General features: G+C 54.1%; 4 protein-coding genes across 4 annotated transcripts; 3 read left to right on the top strand and 1 right to left on the bottom strand.

Moving 5' to 3' along the window:
• The first annotated feature begins 244 nt into the window (after positions 1-244).
• Positions 245-6,331, top strand: GPC2 (glypican 2). Its single transcript, XM_079121968.1, has 10 exons — positions 245-567; positions 1,205-1,363; positions 1,681-2,003; positions 2,702-2,782; positions 3,484-3,646; positions 3,882-4,012; positions 4,145-4,297; positions 4,380-4,519; positions 4,608-4,783; positions 5,437-6,331. The coding sequence occupies exons 1-10, from the start codon at positions 402-404 to the stop codon at positions 5,694-5,696; spliced, it is 1,752 nt and encodes a 583-aa protein (XP_078978094.1). The 5' UTR covers positions 245-401; the 3' UTR covers positions 5,697-6,331.
• Positions 6,332-6,980: 649 nt separating this feature from the next.
• On the top strand, positions 6,981-12,904 carry GAL3ST4 (galactose-3-O-sulfotransferase 4). Its single transcript, XM_079121763.1, has 4 exons — positions 6,981-7,091; positions 8,269-8,581; positions 8,767-9,070; positions 11,516-12,904. Exons 2-4 carry the CDS (start codon positions 8,457-8,459, stop codon positions 12,536-12,538), a joined length of 1,452 nt encoding a protein of 483 aa, XP_078977889.1. The 5' UTR covers positions 6,981-7,091; positions 8,269-8,456; the 3' UTR covers positions 12,539-12,904.
• Positions 12,905-13,046: 142 nt separating this feature from the next.
• On the top strand, positions 13,047-17,749 carry TRAPPC14 (trafficking protein particle complex subunit 14). The gene is made up of 11 exons (XM_079121762.1): positions 13,047-13,778; positions 13,990-14,085; positions 14,189-14,318; positions 14,489-14,575; positions 14,721-14,841; positions 14,946-15,093; positions 15,218-15,300; positions 15,388-15,551; positions 16,273-16,427; positions 16,612-16,805; positions 16,912-17,749. The coding sequence occupies exons 1-11, from the start codon at positions 13,368-13,370 to the stop codon at positions 17,063-17,065; spliced, it is 1,743 nt and encodes a 580-aa protein (XP_078977888.1). The 5' UTR covers positions 13,047-13,367; the 3' UTR covers positions 17,066-17,749.
• A 136-nt stretch (positions 17,750-17,885) lies between these two features.
• Positions 17,886-21,196, bottom strand: LAMTOR4 (late endosomal/lysosomal adaptor, MAPK and MTOR activator 4). The gene is made up of 4 exons (XM_079121764.1): positions 21,102-21,196; positions 20,544-20,624; positions 18,515-18,632; positions 17,886-18,218 (listed from the first exon to the last, which is right to left on the bottom strand). The coding sequence occupies exons 1-4, from the start codon at positions 21,102-21,104 to the stop codon at positions 18,121-18,123; spliced, it is 300 nt and encodes a 99-aa protein (XP_078977890.1). The 5' UTR covers positions 21,105-21,196; the 3' UTR covers positions 17,886-18,120.
• Positions 21,197-21,592: the final 396 nt, after the last annotated feature.

Genomic DNA, 21,592 nt, shown 5'->3' with positions numbered 1-21,592 from the left:
GGGTTCCACCCAGACCCCGCCTTCCGAACCGAATCGCCACACCCCCAAGGGGAACCACGCCCCCACCTCGCCGACATCCTTCGCGTGGCCGCGTCCCGCCCCCTGCCGAGCTTCCCTACTACATTGGTTTAATTTATCCCTTGACCCCGCCCCCGAGGCCAGCTTCTTATTATCATTGGCGGGGCCCCGCCTAGGGCCCCGCCCCCTGTCCGGCTCCGGGCTCCCATTGTCTCGGCAGATGCTGCCTGGTCCAGCTATCGTGCCCGGTTTTCAGTTTTGTGGGGTCGCGCTCTTTCTCTGGCTGGCGGAGCGGTCCTGCAGCCGAGAACTGGATTCTGGAGTTGGGGCGGCTCTTCTTTCCTTCTTAGGACCACCTTTGACATCCCAGGGAGGCTACGGCTATGTCCGTGCTGCGACCTCTCCTGCTTCTGCTGCTGCCTCTGTGTCCCGGTCCGGGACCAGGACCCGGGAGCGAGGCAAAGGTCGCCCGGAGTTGTGCAGAGACCCGGCAGGTGCTGGGGGCTCGGGGATATAGCTTAAACCTAATCCCTCCCTCCATGATCTCAGGTGAGGAGAAAGAGGAAGACCAGAAAACTGGGGGTGAGGGGCGGGGGCGGACACTCCCCATCTCAACAATAACTCCCCCTTTTCAGAGTGACCTTTATAATGATCTTTTCATCCCATATAATCTCTTTAAGTCCTATAAGTTCCTTTCCACGATCACAATACCCTCCTGCTCACATAATAGCTCTTACTCCACCCCCACCACAGGAATCCCTCTCTAATAATTAGCACCCCTCCCCAAGTGTCTTTCTTCGCAGTGAGGTTCCCCTCGCTATTTCTTTAAGCCCTTTCTGTGATGAGACTCCTTTGCTTACCAAGTAACAACACCCTTGCACATCCCATTCTTCATCTCATGGAAGCTACCCTGCAAGTCTCTTGAGGTCTGGGTGTGCCTGTTGGGGAGGGTCACCTAAGGACACTGATCACTAATCAAGTCCTGAGTCAGCAAAGAAAAGACCCCTTGCTAATGTGAGTGGATTTGGAATGGGTGCTGGGACAATAAAGAGGGGTCAGGTGGGGACGAGTAGGCAGACAATAGAGACCAGACAGGTGGGAGAGAAAGGATAGCACCAGAGTTAGGTGAGAGATGGAAGGAATTTCATAGTATCCCTTGCTATTCCTCCCTGTTTCCTCTGTCTAGGTGAGCACCTCCAGATCTGTCCCCAGGAGTACACCTGCTGTTCCAGTGAGACAGAGCAGAAGCTCATCAGTGATACCGAGGCCACCTTCCAAGGCCTAGTGGAAGATAGTGGCTCCTTCCTGGTTCACACACTGGCTGCCCGGCATAGAAAGTTTAATGGTGAGGATGTGGGGTCCCCAAATGCACTTCACACATCCCCTTTATACTTGTGACCCCAGCAAACTTCCTGTCCCCTCTCTACTTCAACACTAAGACATTCCACCCCAGCCCAGCCCTGCTTATCCCCAGTTCCCATCCCAGACTCTTTCCAGGACCTGCTTTCCCTCATCCCCAGTCTACCCAGGTCTCTGAGAGTTGCTCAGTTTCTAATTCACTTTTCTCTTCTCTCCCCACCCCGCTCCTGTCCTACCTTTGCCCTTTCACTGTTCTTCCTTCCTCTGGCCCCACACCCTGCCCTTGCTCCCTGCCTTTGCCAGAGTTTTTTCGGGAGATGCTCTCTGTGTCCCACCAATCCTTGGCCCAGTTCTTCTCGCACTCCTATGGCCGCCTGTATTCCCAGCACGCCCTCATCTTCAACAGCCTGTTCTCTCGCCTGTGGGACTACTATGAGAAGTCCGGTGAGGGGTTAGATGACACCTTGGCGGATTTCTGGGCACAGCTTCTGGAGAGAGCATTCCCTCTGCTGCACCCACAGTACAGCTTCCCCCCTGACTTCCTGCTCTGCCTCACGCGCCTCACCTCGACTACTGATAGCTCTCTGCAGCCCTTTGGGGACTCACCCCGCCGCCTCCGCCTACAGGTGAGGGGTCTGGAGGCCCGACCTTCAGCCACCACTGACCTAGTGACCTCTGAACAGTGTGCCACTCACCTCCAAACAAAGGATCCTCTCAAAAGAGGTGACCCCTGACTTCATGATTCCCCATTTTGTGTCTCAGTCAGCTCTGACCTTCAGGCCTCAGTCACCTGATGTGCCTGATTCAGTGCTCCTGAGTCTCCTTTAATTGGATCCCCACTCCCATCCTTTACCCTGGTTTTGTTACACTCATCTGTCCTCAGCCTCCAGCCACCTTTCTGCCAACTATTACCTCTGATTCCTTCTGATTTCCTCTGGTTCAACTAAAGCTGTACAAGGCACCCAATAATTAAGAAGCATTTTCACATTATAGTGTTTCATTTAATTAATTCTTTGATATACAAAATAGTATATACCCTGTTTTACAAGTGAGAAAACTGGGGTTCAGGTCTCACAGCCAGTTGTAGTAAGTGGTGGAACTGTGTCTCACATCCTGGTCTTCTGGCTTCAAGTTCAGTGTTGTGATACACAGTCTGTGCAACAGCTAGATCCACTTCCCTTGATCCCTTTAGACTATAATTCCTTTGGGTCTCTTGAACCTGCCTCTTGGTACCACCTGACACCCTACCCACCCCTCTCCTTGCCCCAATCTCAACTGACTTGTGACAACTTTGTGGGTTTTTCTCACCTTTCCCTTCCCTCAGATAACCCGAGCCCTGGTGGCTGCCCGGGCCTTTGTCCAGGGCCTGGAGACTGGAAAAAACGTGGTTGATGAAGCACTTAAGGTTAGAAGGGGTTCAGGTGTGGGCAGAGCCTAGGGAGGGGGAGGCAGAAGTGGGAGAGACCCCGTGAGGAAGACAGGCATCAACTGGCAGTAGAGGCCTGAGGCCTTCCCATATCAGCCTCCAGACATCCCTGGGTAAATCAGGAAGAAAGAGGGAGTCAGATGGTCACTGGGTCCTGACCTCTGACTCTTTCCTGCCCCCAGATGACTCATACGACTCAAACCTGCCACCCGCTTGTCTGTTCATCTCATTAGCAGTCAAAGATTGGAGTACTGCCCCACTGGGTCTCCCAGGGCTCCTCCACACTGACTCCCCTTTCCCTGCTGAAGCCCTCTCTCCACCACCCATCCTCTCCGGACCTCCCAACCTTACCTGCTGCCTCTTCCCTCCCCTGGCCCCAGCTCCATGGACTTACTCCAGTCCTTGAGTCTTTCCTCAGACCCCACCCACCCACCCAATGGTAACACCCCTCCCATGGAGGAGGATCTGTGAGCTGGCCCCTAGGAATCTCCCTCCCCAGCTTGGCAATCTTTTTGTTGACCGTTACCACAGGGGGTCAACAGCCCTGTACCCTCACATGCAGCAACTTACACGAACTTGGGGAGGTGGGGCAAAGTATTGGCTTCTTTGTGCCCAGTGCCAGATTTGACTGAGAGCAGCCAGGGTGTTTGTGGGTGACCCAGCCCGTTCTCTGCCCCAAGGTGCAGGTGTCTGGAGACTGCAGGAAAGCTCTGATGCGTCTACTCGGCTGCCCCCTTTGTCGGGGAGTCCCCTCACTCATGCCCTGCCGGGGCTTCTGCCTCAACGTGGCCAATGGCTGTCTCAGCAACAGGGGACTGGAGCCAGACTGGGGCAGCTATCTGGGTGAGGGGTTTCAAGAAAGCCTGGGCTGGAGGCTGGGTCAGGGTGGGTGGGAGGAACGGGAGGGAGAACTGAAGCCCTACTGAGGAAGGAAAGTGAGGGGGCTCTTCTCATGTGAGTGCCCCCACACTTTTCTGCTTCCCTCTAAGGCTCCCATAATGATTTGTGGGAACATCCTAACCTAGTTCACTACACACCCCCTCGCTCCCCCTCTTTCTCTTTCTCCCCTTCCTTCAAGATGGTCTCCTGTTCCTGGCTGATAAGCTCCAGGGGCCCTTTTCTTTTGAGCTGGCTGCGGAGTCCATTGGGGTGAAGATCTCAGAGGGTTTGATGTATCTGCAGGAAAACAGCGTGAGGGTGTCAGCCAAGGTAGGGGAGGGAAGGGTGAAAGTGAGGCCTCGGTTGGGGACAGATTATAGGGCATCTGGGGAGGCTTTGGGTTGGAATGGCGACGGTGTGGGTTCACATCGGGATGACTGTGTAGAGCTCTCTTGTGCGCAGGTGTTTAAGGAATGCGGGACCCCCCACCTAGTGTCAGCCCGCAACCGCCGAGCGCCTGCGCCCCTGGAAGAGACTGGTCGACAGTGGCCGTGGAGAGCGGCACCCGAGGAGGAGCGGCCCACGACGGCGGCGGGCACCAACCTGCACCGGCTGGTGAGTGGCGACCGCGGTGGGGGCGGCCGGGGCGGCCCCTGGGGCGCGCTGTAGCTTGGCACGCGGCCTCTCGCTCGCGCAGGTGTGGGAGCTCCGAGAGCGGCTGAGCCGGGTGCGGGGCTTCTGGGTCGGGCTGCCCCTGACGGTGTGCGGGGACTCGCGCATGGCCGCGGACATCTCGCAGGAGGCGGCGCCCTGCTGGACCGGGACTGGGCGAGGCCGGTGAGAACCGGGTGACGGCGTCGGGTGGGCTGCGGGCTGGGGGCTGCAGATGGACGCGAGGGAGCCTTCTCGGCTGCTGTGCTCTCAGGTACCAGTTGCCGGTGGTGGTGGGCTCCCGGACCGAGCAGACCCACAACCCAGAGCTGGGGATGGATACCTCTGGCCCCGATGTCCCGACGCGGCGTCGGCGGCTGCTGCTGCGCTCTGCCACCGCCAGGATGAGGGCGGCGGCGCTCGGACAGGACCTGGACATGCAAGACGCCGGTGAGGCCCGGCGCCTCGGTCCGCGAGCTCCGCCCACTGCCCGCTGTCCGCAGCGCTTCTCTTAGTTCTCATTCATTTCTTTATTGGGCGCTCACATTAAAGATAGGGAGGGGCAAAAGTCCAGTGAGTGAGTGGGTCTTCATCCTTGAGTTCATGGTGCAGTGGGAGACCCAGAAACAGAATAGTGGGGATGCTTTTAGTAAAGGGCAAAGGGTTGCTGGAGAACGTGGGGAAAGGAAGCGGAGTGGAGGTGACAGTGGGTGGGCACCTCCAGTTGGAATTCTCCGGATGTAGAAGCAAGGCACAGACAATCATTTTTATTTCTCTCCTGTCTCTGTTGCTCCTCCCCACCCCTCTTCCCGTCTGCTCCCTGCTTTTGTGTACTGCTATTTTCTCTTTCCTGTTTATCCTCTCTCCCCATCTGTCGCTTTTTTCTGTCTCTGTTGCATTGTCTCTTCCCGTCTTCCATTATCTTCTCTCATCCCCATGTCTGCTGATCCTGCTTTTTCTCCTCCTGCCTTCCTATCACTCACTGTTTTCCCCGTGTCACTGTTCTAATCTTGATTTCTCTTCCTCCTTGATCTTGATCTCTCTCTATCTCCCCCGCCTCTTTTTCCTGCCCCATCTGTCTCTGTCCCTCACACTCCTTGCAGAAGAGGATGCCAGCGGCTCTGGAGGGGGACACCAGTATGCAGATGACTGGAAGGCTGGAGCTGCACCTGTGGCCCCTGCTGCCTGGCCTCCAAGGCCACATCACCCTCCTCGAAGGGACAGCCCTGGGGGCAGAGGAAGAGGTGGTGGTGCCCGCTACAACCAGGACAGGAGCAGGAATGGAGGGATGTCTGCTGGTCTTCACACCCCACCCGTCCTCATTCTCTTCCCCTCAGTCCTGGCCATGCTTGGACCTCGATAACAGGGGAGGGGTGCCCTAGCATCAGGAGGGTTCATGGCCCTTTCCCCTCAGCTGGGCCTGGGGAGGAGTTGAAGGGGGCTATTGAGAAGGTAGAAAAGGAACTTTGCAGGTGAATGGCTGGGGCCCCAAATCCAGGAGATTCCCATTGGTGGGTTGGGGGCGGGTAGTTGTTCACAATATTTATTTTTTCATTTGGTAATGGGGGTATTTATTTAGGAAGGAAGTGTGGTCTCCTCCGTCTAAGGCTGGGGCTGGTGATCAGCTGTCCTTCTCCCCTGCAACAGGATGACAAGGGTGAAAGGGGGGAGTTTTAGAGTTGCCATTGGAGGGTGGAGTTGGAGGAAGTTGAAAGTGGGGAGGGGTGGAATTCTAAGAGGGTGGGAACACCTGGTCTCAGACATGGACAAAGCTGGGTGCTGATGGGACATAGGGCTGGGGGGGAGTGTGTGTGAGTAGGCTATGGGGCTTAACGGGCCTGAGTTCTGTTGAGCTTTTTAAAGGTAATTTTTTAAAAGTAAAATACAAAAAGGTGGTGGGGGGGTGCTCATTGCTTGATCTCTACCATCCACATCCTTCACAAGATCCCATTTCACGTTTCAGTGTTTGGCTCTGTTTTATCTGCAAATAAATGGTAATTTACTGGACCCTTTGTGTGCCTTTCTGGGCCTTGAGCATTCCTCCCAGAGCCCTGGCTCCAAGCAAAGGCCCCAGGGCATCATGACTGGCTCAGTTTCTGCCTGTTCCTTACCCCTCTTGGAATCTGTCTCCTGGGAGCAGGCTTGGGGAATGACCCCCCCATTTCCAGGTTACCAGTGCTGTAAGTCAGAGCATCTTCCTCTGTAAAACTGGGAGAATTGTGGAGATCAAAGCACTTGAAGGAAACAAACACCTTGTCACCTGTGCAATTCTCACTGAACACCGGGCATTATTAATATCATTACACCACTGGCCACTGCCTTCAGGGTGGGGACCCTTGTTCTCTGGGTGTCAGCCTCTGGCTACCTTGTCACATCCTTGACAATGTTTGCTTTCAATTCTTCTCCCTTTCTTTCATCCTTCTTTTCTTTCTTTCACCTGAATGAATCTTTTGTTCTGTAGAAAGCTGAGAGATAAAGATATAATTGATATAAATGAAAGGAGGGTTAAAATCTCTTCCAAGGGCAGTCTGGGTGCCCTAACTAGAGGGAAATGTGCCGGGAGGGAGAGGCCAGAGACGCGATCAGCGATCAAAGCTGGAGCAGCTGCTTGGACTGGCGGGACAAAGGGAGGGGAGGGGAGGAGCCTGGGCACTGAGAAAGTTTGTGAGGAAAGTTGAGCGGAGTGAGGAGCCGGGCGGTGGCTGGGGCAGGCGGGAGGGCCAGACCCGGTTTCCCTGCAGCTCCCCTTCGGGCCTTGGTGAGTGGGCGAATGAAACTGAGGCTGGGGCCAGTAGAGGGACCCTTGAATTTATGGGACAGCCCTGGAGGAGTTCACAGAGACAACCTCAGAGAACACCAACAAAGGGCTGGTCTCGGACCAAGCAGTCTCCAAAGCTGGAGGGAAAGGACGGCTGGGATCAAGGGTAAAGGGAAGAGATACTGATGGATGGAAGTGGAGAACTCGGGATAGGGGAGTCAAAGCTGGATCTTCGGGGCTGTGCCGGAGCAGGGAGTTGGGAGTGATGCCAGAGGGGGTGGGCCTCTGGGTAGCAAGTGTGGGTTCTCTCTGCCTGGGGTCACCCCTGTCCCCTCTGGGAAGGGGGCTGTCTAGGCTTGTTAGAGGGGCTGTGATTATCAGTTGTAATCTGAATTGGGTGGAGCCAGGCTCCCAGTTAATTAGGACACTGGGCCTGGGAAGGACGGCAGCAGCTCAGTCTGTCTTTCTCCATCTCTCTGTTTCCTAGAGTCAGAGTCTGTCTGTCCCTGTGTCTCTCTGTCTCTCTCTAGCTCCACCCTCTCAGTGCCCTCTCCGGTACACCATCATGGTTGGAAAGTGGGATGGGAGTGTGTGCCCAGGGGGCTTGTGGGCTTCATGCATAATGCCACGTCTTCCCCAGCCCCTGTCCTACACAGGGGTCTGCCTTGTGCTGGGAGCAGGGGGAAGAGTTGCTTGCTTTTAGGAAACAATGGCCCATCCTAGTTACACAGTCACTCCTGAAGTCCAGGCTCCCTTCCTCCATCCCTGCTTATGGCTTCCCCTCCTAGCCACTGAAAGGAGCTCTTGATCCCCATTTTTGACCAACAGAGGGACTCAGGAGGAAGTCAGGGACCTGGCAATGCCCTGACCTGTCACAATGAGCAGATTGATCTGATCTCTCTCACTGACTGCTTCATTCATGATAAGGGCTCTGCCTTTCTCTTTCGGTTTGAAATCCCTGAGGTTCAGGGAGAATGAGTGTGGGGGTTTGGGGGGACTGGAGACAAGCAACGGGCTGGTATCAGGAGGTATATTTGAGGGGCCACCTATAAGGGTCTGGTGTATAGAGTACCCCTACTGCTCCCCCTTCCTAAACCAGGTCTCAGTAGCAGCAGCAGGAGAGAAGTTTTTAGCCATCTTCTTAGACTCCCCTCCTTCCCCCTCATTTCCCTTCTAGACGCTGACAGAGGCAAAAATCTGCTAACTCAGGGGGCAGACTCAACCAGGGCTGGGAGCAGGCCTGGGGAATGACCCCCCGATCTCCAAACGGCACCTTCCGCGGCTGCACGGCTATCTCAAGCTGTCTCTGCTTCTGCTCCTGGCCCTGGCTTTGTCCCTGTCTAGCGTCCCCTTTCCCTGTGCCACATGGGTCCTCCGTCTCCTGCCAGGACCATGCGACTTTGGGGGCCTCGGAGCCTGGGGGTGGCTCTGGGAGTCTTCATGACCATCGGATTTGGCCTCCAGCTCTGGGGGGGGGCCTTCCAGAGGAGGTGAGTCCCCATCTTGTCCCATCTCCCAGTAGATGCCCTCCTACTTGCTCTTCCTCCTCTAACCTGGGGCTGTGACTCCTGGGGACTTAGGGGAGCCTCCATGCCCTCCGCTTTTTCTTCACAAGAAGAGAGTTGCTTCATCTGTTGCTGAAGGACAGGACACTTCCCCACCCATCTCTTCCCAGGTTACCCAGGCTGCAGCTCAGACAGTCCTGGGCCACCTCCCTGGGACCAGCGGTTCCATCCTGCCTACCCCGCCAGCGACTTGTGTTCCTGAAGACACATAAATCCGGGAGCAGCTCTGTGCTGAGCCTGCTTCATCGCTACGGGGACCGGCATGGGCTGCGCTTCGCCCTCCCCGCCCGCTACCAGTTCGGCTACCCAAGGCTTTTCCGGGCCTCTCAGGTCAAAGGCTACCATCCCCAGGGTGGGGGCACCCAGCCCTCCTTCCATATCCTCTGTCACCACATGAGATTCAACCTGAAAGAGGTGAGGGGTGCAGGGGGGTGTGGGGAATGGGGCTGAGGAGATGGATTTAGGATTGTGGCCAAGATCTCCATGGGAGGGTCTGGAGGTCCCCAGGCATCACCTTGCCCACAAGTGGACATGGAGGCCATAAAGGTGGAATTTCCTGTTGTTCTCTGCAGGTGTCATTTCCCCTGCAGTTTTCTGGGTAACAGTTTTCCCCTCTCCAGTCTCCTTCTTTGACCAACTTAGTTCCCTGGTGTCAGTGTCAACTTGGATGCACCCAAACTCTCCCTCCAGGCTGTTATCACCAGGGTCCCTGCTCTGCCACTAGGGCCTTCTGACTCATCTTTCTTTCACTCCTCTCACAATGGCCACCATATTTTGAGATTTTTATGTCAGCTCTATGTCAAGCTCTTGGCTGAGCATGGCAGAATAGTTGGACAAGTGCTCAGTGCTGACCCTTGGGACTTCAGTCCTTATGGGGGAGACCAGTACATGGACTCTCATGCTCAACACGAATGGACACACACGAGCATCCAAGAACTCTTATAGAAAGACAGTCAACATGCAAATGAAAGCTTACAGGGAAGGAACTAACCCTTAGAGAATACTTACTGAGTGTGGGATATTGACCTTACCATCGCCTTGCCATGAAGGCAGTACAAAGAGTCTCTATTATACAGAAATGGAGGTGGAGTCTCAGGAGGTTAAGTGACCTCCATTAACAGAAATTGGAAGAACTAGAATTTGAACTCAGGACTTTTTACTCTGAAGTCAAGACTCTTTCTGTGACATGTGTATGTGCTTTTGTATTTGGAATTGTGGGGAGACTGTTCATCAAAGGGGTGGGGCTTGTTAGAGAAGTGGGATTAAAGGATGGAGTGGATGTGGCTTTGAGGCAAGAGCCAGGGCATCCAGCACTCTTGGAGCAAACACATGGCAGTTGATGTGCCTACAGGTGCCCAGCTGTGCCAGAGGGGAGTGGAGTGTGTGTGGCTGGGAGAACTTCAGTGGGGATTACAAAGTCCCCTTGCTGAAGCTGGAGCTGGACGCAGCTGAGGAGTGTGAGGGTGATCTGGTAGGCAGTGAGGGGCCACTGTTGGGTGTGAAGCAAGGACAGTGAACTCTGAGGTAAGTTTCTTCAGTGGTTAGGGTGGTGACCTTCCTTGTCACCACCATTCATCCAAAACCTGCCGTGTTACAGGCATATCCACATCCACCCAGGCAGTTGTTTAGCCCAGATTTATAGGTGGAGAAATACAGGCTGTTGAGAAGCTCATTCATCTACCCCAAAGTCATACAATTAGTAAACAGCAGAACTGGGATTTTATTCCAGGTCCATCTGATGCCAGAGTGTTCTCTTCACTGTTCCATTCTACCTTCAAAGAGACAGTTCAAAGGCTCTGCCCTTAAGGCATGCCTCTGGAGCAGGTCAGAGAACATCGTGACAAGGATGAAAAGTCCTTTTCAGAGACAGAAAATCCTCAGAGGGTCGAGGAGCTAGATTCTGATGTGGATCAGCCTGAAGAGCTATGTAAGGGTATGATTCAGCCTGATTCCCACTGTCCTTGTCGAGACGTGGAATCATGTGTTCTGGCTCTCAGGGCAACACCCAATTAAGTAGCCAGGGCTCCCCAGTGCCCTAGTCCAGGTCTGTGTTTTGCTCTCCAAGATGTCCAGGAGCCCGTGAAGTGTAGCTACCCTACAGCAGCATCTCTGTTGCCCCTTCTCACTCCCTGCTGTCAGACACCTCCCACCTCCCTCCTGGGGAGGCCTATGACCACTTCCTTCCTTGGAGCCTTGACCTAGAGTCCTAGAAGAGGCACTCAATAGATTTTTGTTGGAGAAGTGAGCACAAAGTTTGTTTCCTAGAGGCTTTACTGACCAGGGCCTGAAAGGAAAGCCCTGAGGAAATTAATGTTCCATGAGCTTTGCATACTCTAGTTTTTTCTTGTTCTCTCTCTCGCTTGCTCTCTCTCTCTCTCTCTCTCTCTCTCTCTCTCTCTCTCTCTCTCTCTCTCTCTCTCTTTCTTTGTGGTACTGAGTGTTGAACCCAAGGGCACTTTACTATTGAGCTACATTCCCAGCTCTTTAAATTTTTAAAAAGTTTATTTAGGGTTTCACTAAGTTGCTGAGTTGACCTGGAACTTGTGATCCTCTGCCTTAACCTCCCAAGTGGCTGGGATTACAGGTGTGTGATGCCCGCCTGGCTCCAGGTTTCTTCATATCTTTTATATCCTGTATCCTCTATAATCACCTGGGAACCTATGATTATCCCCATTCTGCAGATGAGCAAATTGAGACTTAGAGATGTGAAGTAACTTGTTAAAGGTCATGCAGCTAGTGAGGGAAGCTGCTGGTCCCCAGCAGAGCTGTGGGGAGGCTGGGGGATCAGTGGGGCTTTGGCTGGTGCTTATTTTCACCAGGCTCAGTTCTTCCCCTATGTGTGTCTTCTCTCCTCTACAGGTACTTCAGGTAATGCCTTCTGATAGCTTCTTCTTTTCCATTGTTCGAGACCCAGCAGCTCTGGCCCGCTCTGCCTTCTCCTATTATAAATCCACCTCATCAGCCTTCCGCAAGGCACCATCTTTGGCTGCCTTCCTGGCCAATCCTCGAGCCTTCTACCGGCCTGGGGGTCGTGGAGACTACTATGCTCGCAATTTACTATGGTTTGACTTTGGCCTACCCTTCCCTCCAGAGAAGAGGACAAAGAGAGGGAATCCCAAAGACCCCAACTCTCGCCAGCTGCATGTTCTGCCTTCTGGCACTGGCCCTCAAGCCCAAATCCTAGATCCCAATGCTCTCTTGCAGCCTATTTCCACTGTTGCAGATGGTCATAGCCAGGCAGCCAGCCCTACCTCTTTCAATCTGGGGTCCTCATCCTTCATTCAGTGGGGTCTGGCCTGGTTGGACTCTGTTTTTGATCTGGTCATGGTGGCTGAGTACTTTGATGAGTCATTGGTTCTGCTGGCAGATGCCTTGTGCTGGGGTCTGGATGATGTGGTGGGTTTCATGCACAATGCCCAGGCTGGAGGTGAGCAGGGCCTCAGGACAGTCAGCAATGGTGGACTGACTGCTGAGGAGCAGCAGTTGACAGCACGGGCCCGAGCATGGAACAACCTGGACTGGGCTCTCTATGTTCACTTCAACCGCAGCCTCTGGGCACGGATAGAACAATATGGCCAGAGACGACTGAAGCAGGCAGTGGCTGAGCTTCGGGCTCGCAGAGAGGCTATGGCTAAACACTGCCTACTGGGGGGTAAGGCTGTAGACCCCAAATACATCACCAACAGTCAGTTCCGCCCCTTCCAGTATGGCTCAGCTAAAGTTTTGGGCTATGTACTTCGGAATAGTCTGAGCCCCCAAGATCGGGAGGAGTGTGAACGCTTGGCTACCCCTGAGCTACAGTACAAGGACAAGCTGGATGCCAAGCAGTTTCCCCCTACAGTCTCAATGTCCATGAAGACTTCAAGGCTACTCTCCCCCTAGGCATCAGGCTACAGATTAGGACACTTGATGAGAGTGGGGCTGCCAGAAGCCATCTCTGCATCCCTCAGAAAGGATGGAACTTCGCCTTGACGCAGACCCCACGTTTCCTGACCTATGCCTGGGAAACCCAGCAGTGCCTCCCTCCCCTCTCCACTTTTCAGTCCCTTCCCCTTTTCAGTCCCAAGACAGCTCTACGGAGCACTCTCCAAAGTCCCCTGGAGGAGTAAAAGATGGAGCGAGCCATAGAAAGTGAGTTGGAATGATGAGTTGGAATATGTCCGTTTCTCTACATAATGTTATTGGGTTATGTTCACTTCATTATGAAATATTTGTTCAATGAATAAATGATACGAAACTTCCAACTGATATATGTAGGACGGAAAAGGGCAGTACGGAGAATCGTTCCGTGAGAAGCGGGGTCGGAGGAGATTTTCAAATATTTTTTTCCCGGACGAAGCCTGCCTGCCTTCTCCCATCAGTCTCACAGCAACCTAACCGCACCCCGACCACGCCCCCTTCTCCAAGGTCGCAGCGCACACAGATCTTGGGGCCTCCGAGGCCACGCCCCTCCTCTTCCGCTTCCGGTTTCTCACCAGTCATTCAGCCCCCACCACGATTGCGGCGCCGCGGGGTCTGGGTTCCGGGGTTCGTTGCCCGGGTTTCCGGGCCGGGCTGGCGTCTGGGGCCGGCCGGCCGCGCGCAGCACCACTCGGGCGTCGGGACTCGCCGGACCCAGCCCCGCGGGCCACCTCGCTCCCCCCCGGGGCTGGTCTGGGTCCCGGCCCCTCGGTCCCCGGCCGGCCCCGGTCCGCGCCGTCTTCGCCGCCCCATGGAGTCCCAGTGCGACTACTCGATGTACTTCCCGGCCGTGCCGCTGCCACCGCGCGCGGAGCTGGCGGGGGACCCGGGCCGGTACCGGGCGCTGCCCCGGCGTAACCATCTGTACCTCGGGGAGACTGTCCGCTTCCTGCTGGTGCTGCGCTGCCGGGGCGGCGCGGGGTCCGGTGCGGGGGGCGGCCCGGGCTTAAGCTCCCGAGGGGCCTGGGCAGAACTGGCAACTGCCCTGGCCGCACTGGCTTCGGTCAGCGCCGGAGGCGGGCTACCAGGGGCCAGTGGCGCCAGCGACCAGGACCCAGAACCCCCAGGGGGAGGGGACCCTGGCGGTGGGGGCGTGTTCCGAGGCTGCAGCCCTCTTCTCACCCACGGCCCGGGCCCTGCTACCTCAGGGGGAGCGACCACGGTGAGGAACTTGGGGTGACATGGCACAGGGCTGAGGGCGGTTTGCTGGGTGTCAAAGGCAGTTTGGGAGGTGGATGCTGGGTACGTAAGGCAGAAGGCAGATGACAAGAGGGGACGACCTGAAGGACCGTTACTGCGGACATTAAAGGAAAAAGGAAATGGCTGCAGGCCGCCTCTGACTCCTGACCTCTTCACTCCTTTCACAACCCCAGCTGCCTGTGGAGGAACCCATCGTGTCCACAGATGAGGTCATCTTCCCACTCACTGTTTCACTGGATAGACTGCCCCCAGGGACACCTAAGGCCAAGGTAGGTTGAGCCAGGGTGGAGCTGTTGTCCTAATTCAAGACACCCTTTCAAAGCCCTGCCATGTCTCTCCTCTTGACTATGGTCCAATGTCTCCTGTACCCAGATTGTAGTGACCGTGTGGAAACGGGAGGTTGAGGCACCAGAAGTCAGAGATCAAGGCTACTTGCGCTTGCTGCAGACTCGATCTCCTGGGGAGACATTCCGGGGCGAGCAGAGTGCTTTCAAGGCCCAAGGTGGGAGGAGACTACAGGAGGGGAAAGACTAGAGTGTGGTATTTGGGGGTGCAGAGTGGAGGGATGATATTGGAAAGTGCCTGACTGGGTAGAAGAGGAAGGGGAGAACTGTGAGTTGGAGGGAAGGTCTGGGCCCAGTCCCTCATTTCTTGCCTCTCCCTCTCCTGCAGTGAGCACCCTGCTGACACTTCTGCCCCCTCCAGTTCTGAAATGCCGGCAGTTCACTGTGGCTGGAAAACACTTGACCGTGCTCAAGGGTGAGCAAATGTGCTGGCTCAAGTCTTGGGTAATAGCAAGAGAATTGATTAGATGGTAGTCACTCAGGGCAGGCTGACTGGGATGGGATAAAGGTGGGGCCTGAGGAATCTGACTATGCTGAGGTTGGCTGGTTACCTCCAACAGTGCTGAACAGCTCCTCCCAGGAGGAAATCTCCATCTGGGATATCCGAATCCTTCCCAACTTCAATGCCAGTTATCTACCTGTCATGCCTGATGGCTCTGTGCTGCTGGTGGACAATGTCTGGTGAGGTCCTGAGGAGGGCAGGGCTGTGAGGTGGCAGGGGTGGGAGCAGGAACTGAGCTCTTGCATGGGGAGTTGTTCATGTCTTGTCCTCTCTTCTCAACTAGTCATCAGTCTGGGGAAGTCTCCATGGGCTCCTTCTGCCGGCTCCCTGGTACCTCTGGCTGCTTTCCCTGTCCTCTTAGTGCCCTGGAGGAACACAACTTCCTGTTTCAGCTGAGAGGGGGTGAGCAGCCCCCTCCAGGAGCCAAGGAGGTAAGCATAAAGAGCTGGTGCATTCAAGGAAAAAGGATAAGAAAAGGCATTGGGAGGCAAAGGCTGGGGGGCTTGTCTAGACTGGAGGGGCACTCTTGGTACAAGTGGTCTGTTTCACTTGCAGGGCCTCGAAGTTCCCTTGATTGCTGTGGTTCAGTGGTCTACCCCAAAGCTGCCCTTCACCCAAAGCATCTACACCCACTACCGGTCAGTGTGTGGGGCCCCTACCAGGCACTATCCTGCTCACCTCTGCTACCTGACCCACATCTAGCTTCCCTCTCTCACTGCTCCTAGCCTGCCCAGTGTCCGCCTAGACCGCCCGTGCTTTGTGATGACTGCTTCTTGTGAGTCCCCTGTTCGGACCTATGAGCGTTTCACTGTCACCTACACACTGCTCAACAATCTCCAAGACTTCCTTGCTGTGAGGCTTGTATGGACCCCGGAGCACGCACAGGCTGGTGGGTCAGCTCCCTGACTGGGACTTGTCCCATGGGAGGGGCAGGAAAAGGAAGAAGTCAAGGAGGTAGATCAGTGAGAACAGCTCAAATCTGGTGCCAGTCCCACCACAATATGTGACTTGTGAGTGGCTCTTGCTGTGTACCTGGTGGTTTCCTCAGGATCACAGATGGAGAGTTTTGAGAGGCAGTGGGACATTTATTTGAAGGGCATGGACAATGGGGCTACGTCCTATGGTATGAGTGCTACCTCTCTCATTGACTAGCAGTGTGACCTTGGGTCTGTTATCTAACTCTCTGGACCTTGGTCTTATATTTATTTTATTTTATATTTTGGCACTGGGGATTGAACCCAGGGGCGCTCTACCACAGCTACACTCCCTCATCCTTTTTTTTGTTGTTTTGAGACAGGTTCTTGCTAAATTGCTGAGTGGCCTTGAACTTGCCATCCTCCTACCTCAGCCTCCCAAGTCACTGGGATTATAGGCATGCACCTCCACACCCAGCCCTAATGTTTGGGGTTGTTATGCAGATCAGTGAGTTAACTGGAGGAGACCCCAGCACACTGGATAGCTACTGTTACCCTTAACCCCTAGCAAAAGATAACATTTCCTCAGTTTGTTCCACAGAATGCTTTGCAGATCAAATGTGACCATGCTGAGGAAGGTCTCTGGGAACTGAGGAACACTGTCCAGTGTTCACTGGTGCCTGTTTCTGCCCTCAGGAAAGCAGCTCTGTGAGGAGGAGCGCCGGGCCATGCAAGCAGCCCTGGACTCCATCGTCTGCCACACCCCCCTCAACAATCTTGGCTTTTCCCGGAAAGGCAGTGCGCTCACCTTCAGTGTGGCCTTCCAAGCTCTGAGGACCGGGCTCTTTGAGGTGGGACAGTGCTACAGGACATTGGGGTGGAACAGTCACAGCCCCTAGCGTCTATGGAGGATAAAGGGTGGCACTGGAAGGCTGGGCAGGGGGAAAGTAGAACTGAGATCTGACCTGGCTCTGTTGAGTGGGAAGGTCTGGACCCAAAGCCAGCTGGAATGCTGAGGTGTCTCTCCCTACCCAGCTGAGCCAGCACATGAAACTGAAGCTGCAGTTCACTGCCAGTGTGTCCCACCCTCCTCCTGAGGCCCGGCCCCTCTCTCGCAAGAGCAGCCCCAGCAGCCCTGCTGTCCGGGACTTGGTGGAGAGGCACCAGGCGAGCCTGGGCCGCTCTCAGTCTTTCTCCCACCAACAGCCTTCCCGAAGCCACCTCATGAGGTAGGAACCGGGGCAGTTGTGGCACTTGCCTGGGTAGAGGCTGGAACTAGGGAGCAGGGAGCAGTGCCAAGTCTGAGCAGAGCCCACAGCCCCTGCCTTCTCCCAGGTCAGGAAGTGTGATGGAGCGCAGGGCCATCACACCCCCTGTGGCTTCCCCTGTCGGCCGCCCTCTCTACCTGCCCCCGGACAAGGCTGTGCTCTCTCTGGACAAGATTGCCAAGCGCGAGTGCAAAGTCCTGGTGGTGGAGCCCGTCAAGTAGCACCATGTGGCTCTGCTCCCCCCATACTACAGAAACCCGAAGCCCCTGGAGGGCTCCTCGCTCCCAGACTGTGCCTCCCCTGGGACACCTCCCACCATGGGTGAAGAAGCCCAGCAAGGCCACCTGTCTTGACTGCTGATGGATGAGGGCAGAAGCTGTGAAGTGGATGGTGTGGCTGCAACGCTAGGCCAACAGTGTTTCCCTGAGTTCCTGTGGGGGGGCTGGCCCCACCCCAGGCAGGGCAGGGCTCCGAGAGCTCCCTTCCCCTGCCCTTCATCCTTGTTCCAAGTTTACAGAGTATTTTCCTCATTCCTATTATGTCCTTTCTGCCTCCGACATTCCCTCCCACCCACCCGCAGGGCTGAGATTAGAAGGTGGTGATGGTACAGGGACTCCGACGATGACCCTCCTGTCTCAAGGGTTGGGGAGATACTAGTGGCCTCCTCTGCCCCTCATGTTTACGTTGGCAGCCTGAAGCACTTTAAGTTGTATCTTTTTTTTTTTTTTTTTTTTGTCTGTTCCTGTAACTTATTCTCGAACTACAGCTTCCAACTGAAATAAGACTATTAAATGCCCATTCAGGAGGGAGAAGAATGACTGTTGTTTGTGTGTTGGTGGAAAGAGCAGACCAGCATGCACACAAGTAGCTCCTCTGAGCTCCCTTCCTGTCCTCCTTTTTCCAATCCCCAGTTTTAGAATGCCCAGCACTGGCCCTGTCCCAGCCCTGGGCTGAGGTACACAACTGTCCAGGAGGTGGAAGACACAAGGTATAAATCACCTGAATACAGCCCTTCCCCCATACACACATCCTGAGCCTAGGAACATCAGACTCATGTTTATTAGGAAGGAAAAGAAGGGAACCCTTGCCCAAGTTCTCCTTAATACAGCACATAAAGTACCCAAACCTCTGTTCTTCAGGTGGGGGTGGGGAGGGGAGTAAACAGAAGACCCTAGTTCCAGCAGCATGCCAAGCAAGAGGTGGACGTCAATGTGTCTCCTCATCACAGAGGACCAAGGATCCAGTCCATTTCTCCGACCCTGGCCCTCTGGCAAACTCAGACATCAATGGGCTCCCGGCCTCGGTTCTGCCTCTTCACCACAAACACCCTCTGTCCTGACACAGTCACCAGCAGCGTGTGTTCTCCAAAGACCACTGGAGGGGAAACACCTTCCCCCACCCAGGAGAGGGAAGGGAGCACAGAATTAGTGGGTACAACAACCTCAAGTTGGCTGGGATTGAAAGGCAAAGCAATTCTACAGTTCAAGGTGGAGAGACTGGAAGAGAAGCTGCTGAGATCTTCCTCTTTCTTAGTCCTGACACTAGGGAATCCCAGAGAGAAGTGGCTGAACCACAGACCCAGGAATTAGTGGAAGGTAGTGGGAAGAAGACAGGTGTCATTTCCCTAAAATATCTGGAAGTACCTCCCACCCCCGCAGGCTGAGGCTCACCTGACAGACGCTTGAAGGGGATATTCATGCCATGGTGCAGCCGGAAGCCACAGGCTGTACTGACGAGCTCAGAGATGGCGCTGGCTGCCTGCTCATCATTCTCAAGATCCCCAGATGACTGCAAGTGAATCGGGAGGGGAGGGTGCAGAAATGAAGTTACAGAATTGGGAAGGACTCCTAAGCACAGGCCGACTGGCTCTCACATCTCTCTGCTTTCCAATACCCTGGGGTCATCCAGTTTGGAAAACTTGACTTAAAACCTTATGAGTCTCCTCCCTATGCCATTCTGTTCCTCATCCTTACGATACCACGCTTCCTCCATTGAGCAGCAGGCCCAAGCATCCAATACTTTTTATTTCCGTTGTACCCAGTATTGAACACAAGGGTGCTTAACCACTGAGCCACATCTCCCAGCACTTTCTTATATTTTATTTTGACACAGGGTCTCACTAGTTTGCTGAGCCTGGTTTTGAAGATGCAATCCTCCTGCCCCGCAACCTCCCAAGCCACTGGGATTGCAGGCATGCACAAGGGCACCTGGCCTGACTATCTTATAACTCCTTGAAACTGGATGCCCTTCCTTGTCCCCACCTATGTGGTAAAATCACATTCTCTAAGCTTGGTGCCTGCCCATCAGTGACTTGTCAAAGGCTTCATCTTTGTCTTCCCACTGTTGCCTTGTCTGTAGAATCTGAATTGTAAACATCCTCTTTGTTCTTAAACTTCTCCCTCTATTTACTCTTGGATAAGTGACAGTGACAGTAGTTTGAACTTCTTTTCTGATGACTGTCTCAGCTTCCTCTCTTACCTCTGATATGGACTTGTACCCTACATTTAGTTTAGTTCCCTTTGGTTTCAGACATTCTGTACCTCAGTTCCTTCATCTGTACATTAGGGAAAACAGTACCTATCTTGTGGACTTGTAAGGGTTACAAGACACAACACTGGGGAGATCCTTAGAACAATCCCTTGCAGTATTTACTAACTGCTATTATTCTGCCTTGAATTAAACTGTCTACAATTGAACCATCAAAAATTTCCCTTATCCACCTCCCGCCCTAGTCAACTTCCTTTCTTGATTTCTTTTGTTAAGGTACCCTGTCATTCTTCTCGGCTTCTTGGTGCAAAGTCTTAGTGATTAGAGAAGTAGTTCCCACAGAAGTACCTATATCAAGTCATTACCAGGACATATTGATTTCTCCAAAAAATTCTCTCCTTACACTGTACTGCCTTCGGTCTAGTCTCATACCTAGATCACTTCCCTTCTAGTCCATCTCCATACTAGTAATAGTCTTGCTCACCCATTTCATTGGGTCGTGTTTCTGTTCAAAAAACCTTCAAAGTTTCTGTTACCCTCAAGATTAACTCCAAATGTGTCAACCTGGCCTTGGAATTCCTCCTCAGTTAGATCCTTTCCTTCCCCCAAATCTTTTCAACATAAATACACAATCAGTTCAGATAGGCATGTCATACTCCTGCAAATATGTCCAGCTCCCAGCCCTGAGTACTTTCCTTTTTTTCCATCCATTCACAATCATTCATCCTCTAAGCTGAGCTGAATTTCTGCATCCAAGAAAGTCCTGCCATAACACAATTTATAACGCCATGGGCTGAATCTTTCATTTTGTGACTCCTTCAGCAAACTTTACCACTCCAACTGCTTTCAACCTTTAACTTTAAGCCTTGTCTCTCCAGAAAGAGCAAAAACTTGTAGAGAGCTACACTACATAATACTACAGAACAAAACACAAAAGTGTCTTCAAGAAATACCGAATAAAGATGCACTGGAGAAAACATCTAGGCATTGTCGATTTTTATCAACAAACCTTTAACGAGCTGTATGACTTTAGTAACGTTGGTAGAGGAGACTAAGATTCCAGAGATTAATTAATGAAAGCTTACTATATGCCAGGGGGGCTACCAGGTCAAAGGACAAAAACAAAGACAAATTAGGTGAAACTGGGCAATATTAAAAAGGGTTACCCAGCCATGTGCAGTAGGGGGACCACCTCCCTTTCCCAGAACGCACCGCCAGCACTGCACCTTCACTCAGCACCAGGTAGCCGAGCTGGTCTGGGATTCGCTCCAGTCCCTGGGTCAGTGCAGAAGTCTAGTGGGTAAAGATGCGAGCAGTGAGGAGCATGTAGGATACTCTTCAGCTGCAAACACAAGTCTTTCTCTTGACGATGGCCCCTTCCAGACCTCTCTTCCCCCTGTGACCTTCTCTGCTAATATTCCTCAGTCTTCATCTGCCCTCTCTCTGCCCCCAAGATCCCCTGGCCTTCCAATCCCCGGCTAGGCTGCCCCGGAAGGCCTTTACAGCTCCACCCGCCCCTCCGCGCCGCCCCTCTCTCCAGTCGCAGGTGTCCCGCCCCTAACCCGCAGACTACTCCCAGCCCCCGCACACCCTCCCACAGGTTCCTCCTCAGCCCTCTCCGTCGCTGCTCCTCCCATCTCCATTCTCTCTCTGTCCCAGGGCAGACTGGAGGCCAGGGTGGAATGCTGGCCCAGGAGGGGGCAACCAAAGATTGTAGAAGAGGGACACGGAACCCGAGGCGCGTACTGCCGCGCATGCGTCCTCACTCACCATCGCAGCTTAGGTACTGGAGGAGCTCCCTACCAGATAGGTAGCTTCCGGCGCCAGGCTCGGGTCACGTGTTTTCCATTCCGCGGTCTCCTCCTTCAGTCCTACGCCGCTGGGCTTTAGCCACGCCTCTAACGTGTGGATTGGAGCACTTCTAAGTCATCAGATTTAATCAGCCAATCAGAGCGCTCCATCTCAGAAACACGCGCGGATTGGTGGAATATTCCCGTCCTCTCGGCGTCAGGGTGTGGGTGTCGACAGAGGGGGAGGGCGTCGGTGGGCGGGGCTGTGTATGTGCGCCTGCTCCAGCAGTCCTGCCCCGGGTGTCAACTGAATTAGGTTGCCCGCTAGTGTAACATCAGTAGTGACCAGGGTTATTTCCTGGATTTGACTTCCACACCCTAAAAGCGAGAGCTTGAAGTGAAATAATGTGAGGTGCATGTAGAAAGCTCTTCAAAGTCTATTCTTATGCTTAACCCAGGCTGCTCTGTGTT

Source organism: Sciurus vulgaris, assembly GCF_902686455.1.
Source record: "Sciurus vulgaris genome assembly, chromosome: 18".
In the NCBI taxonomy this organism is placed as follows: Eukaryota; Metazoa; Chordata; class Mammalia; order Rodentia; family Sciuridae; genus Sciurus; species Sciurus vulgaris.
Note: the sequence above shows the minus strand (reverse complement) of the source record. Positions and strands in the feature narration are given on the sequence as shown.

Excerpts from the sequence above, each read along its gene's own strand:
- GAL3ST4 (XM_079121763.1), top strand. The coding sequence starts at position 8,457 with ATGGGTCCTCCGTCTCCTGCCAGGACCATGCGACTTTGGGGGCCTCGG. Across the intron at positions 8,582-8,766 it reads GGGGGGGCCTTCCAGAGGAG|GTTACCCAGGCTGCAGCTCA; the intron begins GTGAGTCCCCAT and ends ATCTCTTCCCAG. Across the intron at positions 9,071-11,515 it reads TGAGATTCAACCTGAAAGAG|GTACTTCAGGTAATGCCTTC; the intron begins GTGAGGGGTGCA and ends TCTCCTCTACAG.
- LAMTOR4 (XM_079121764.1), bottom strand. Across the intron at positions 18,633-20,543 it reads GTGAAGGTGCAGTGCTGGCG|TCATCTGGGGATCTTGAGAA; the intron begins GTGCGTTCTGGG and ends ATTCACTTGCAG. Across the intron at positions 18,219-18,514 it reads CCCCTTCAAGCGTCTGTCAG|TGGTCTTTGGAGAACACACG; the intron begins GTGAGCCTCAGC and ends TTTCCCCTCCAG.
- GPC2 (XM_079121968.1), top strand. The coding sequence starts at position 402 with ATGTCCGTGCTGCGACCTCTCCTGCTTCTGCTGCTGCCTCTGTGTCCC. Across the intron at positions 3,647-3,881 it reads AGACTGGGGCAGCTATCTGG|ATGGTCTCCTGTTCCTGGCT; the intron begins GTGAGGGGTTTC and ends CCTTCCTTCAAG. Across the intron at positions 4,520-4,607 it reads ACCGGGACTGGGCGAGGCCG|GTACCAGTTGCCGGTGGTGG; the intron begins GTGAGAACCGGG and ends CTGTGCTCTCAG.
- TRAPPC14 (XM_079121762.1), top strand. The coding sequence starts at position 13,368 with ATGGAGTCCCAGTGCGACTACTCGATGTACTTCCCGGCCGTGCCGCTG. Across the intron at positions 14,576-14,720 it reads ACACTTGACCGTGCTCAAGG|TGCTGAACAGCTCCTCCCAG; the intron begins GTGAGCAAATGT and ends TACCTCCAACAG. Across the intron at positions 15,094-15,217 it reads CCCCTCCAGGAGCCAAGGAG|GGCCTCGAAGTTCCCTTGAT; the intron begins GTAAGCATAAAG and ends TTTCACTTGCAG.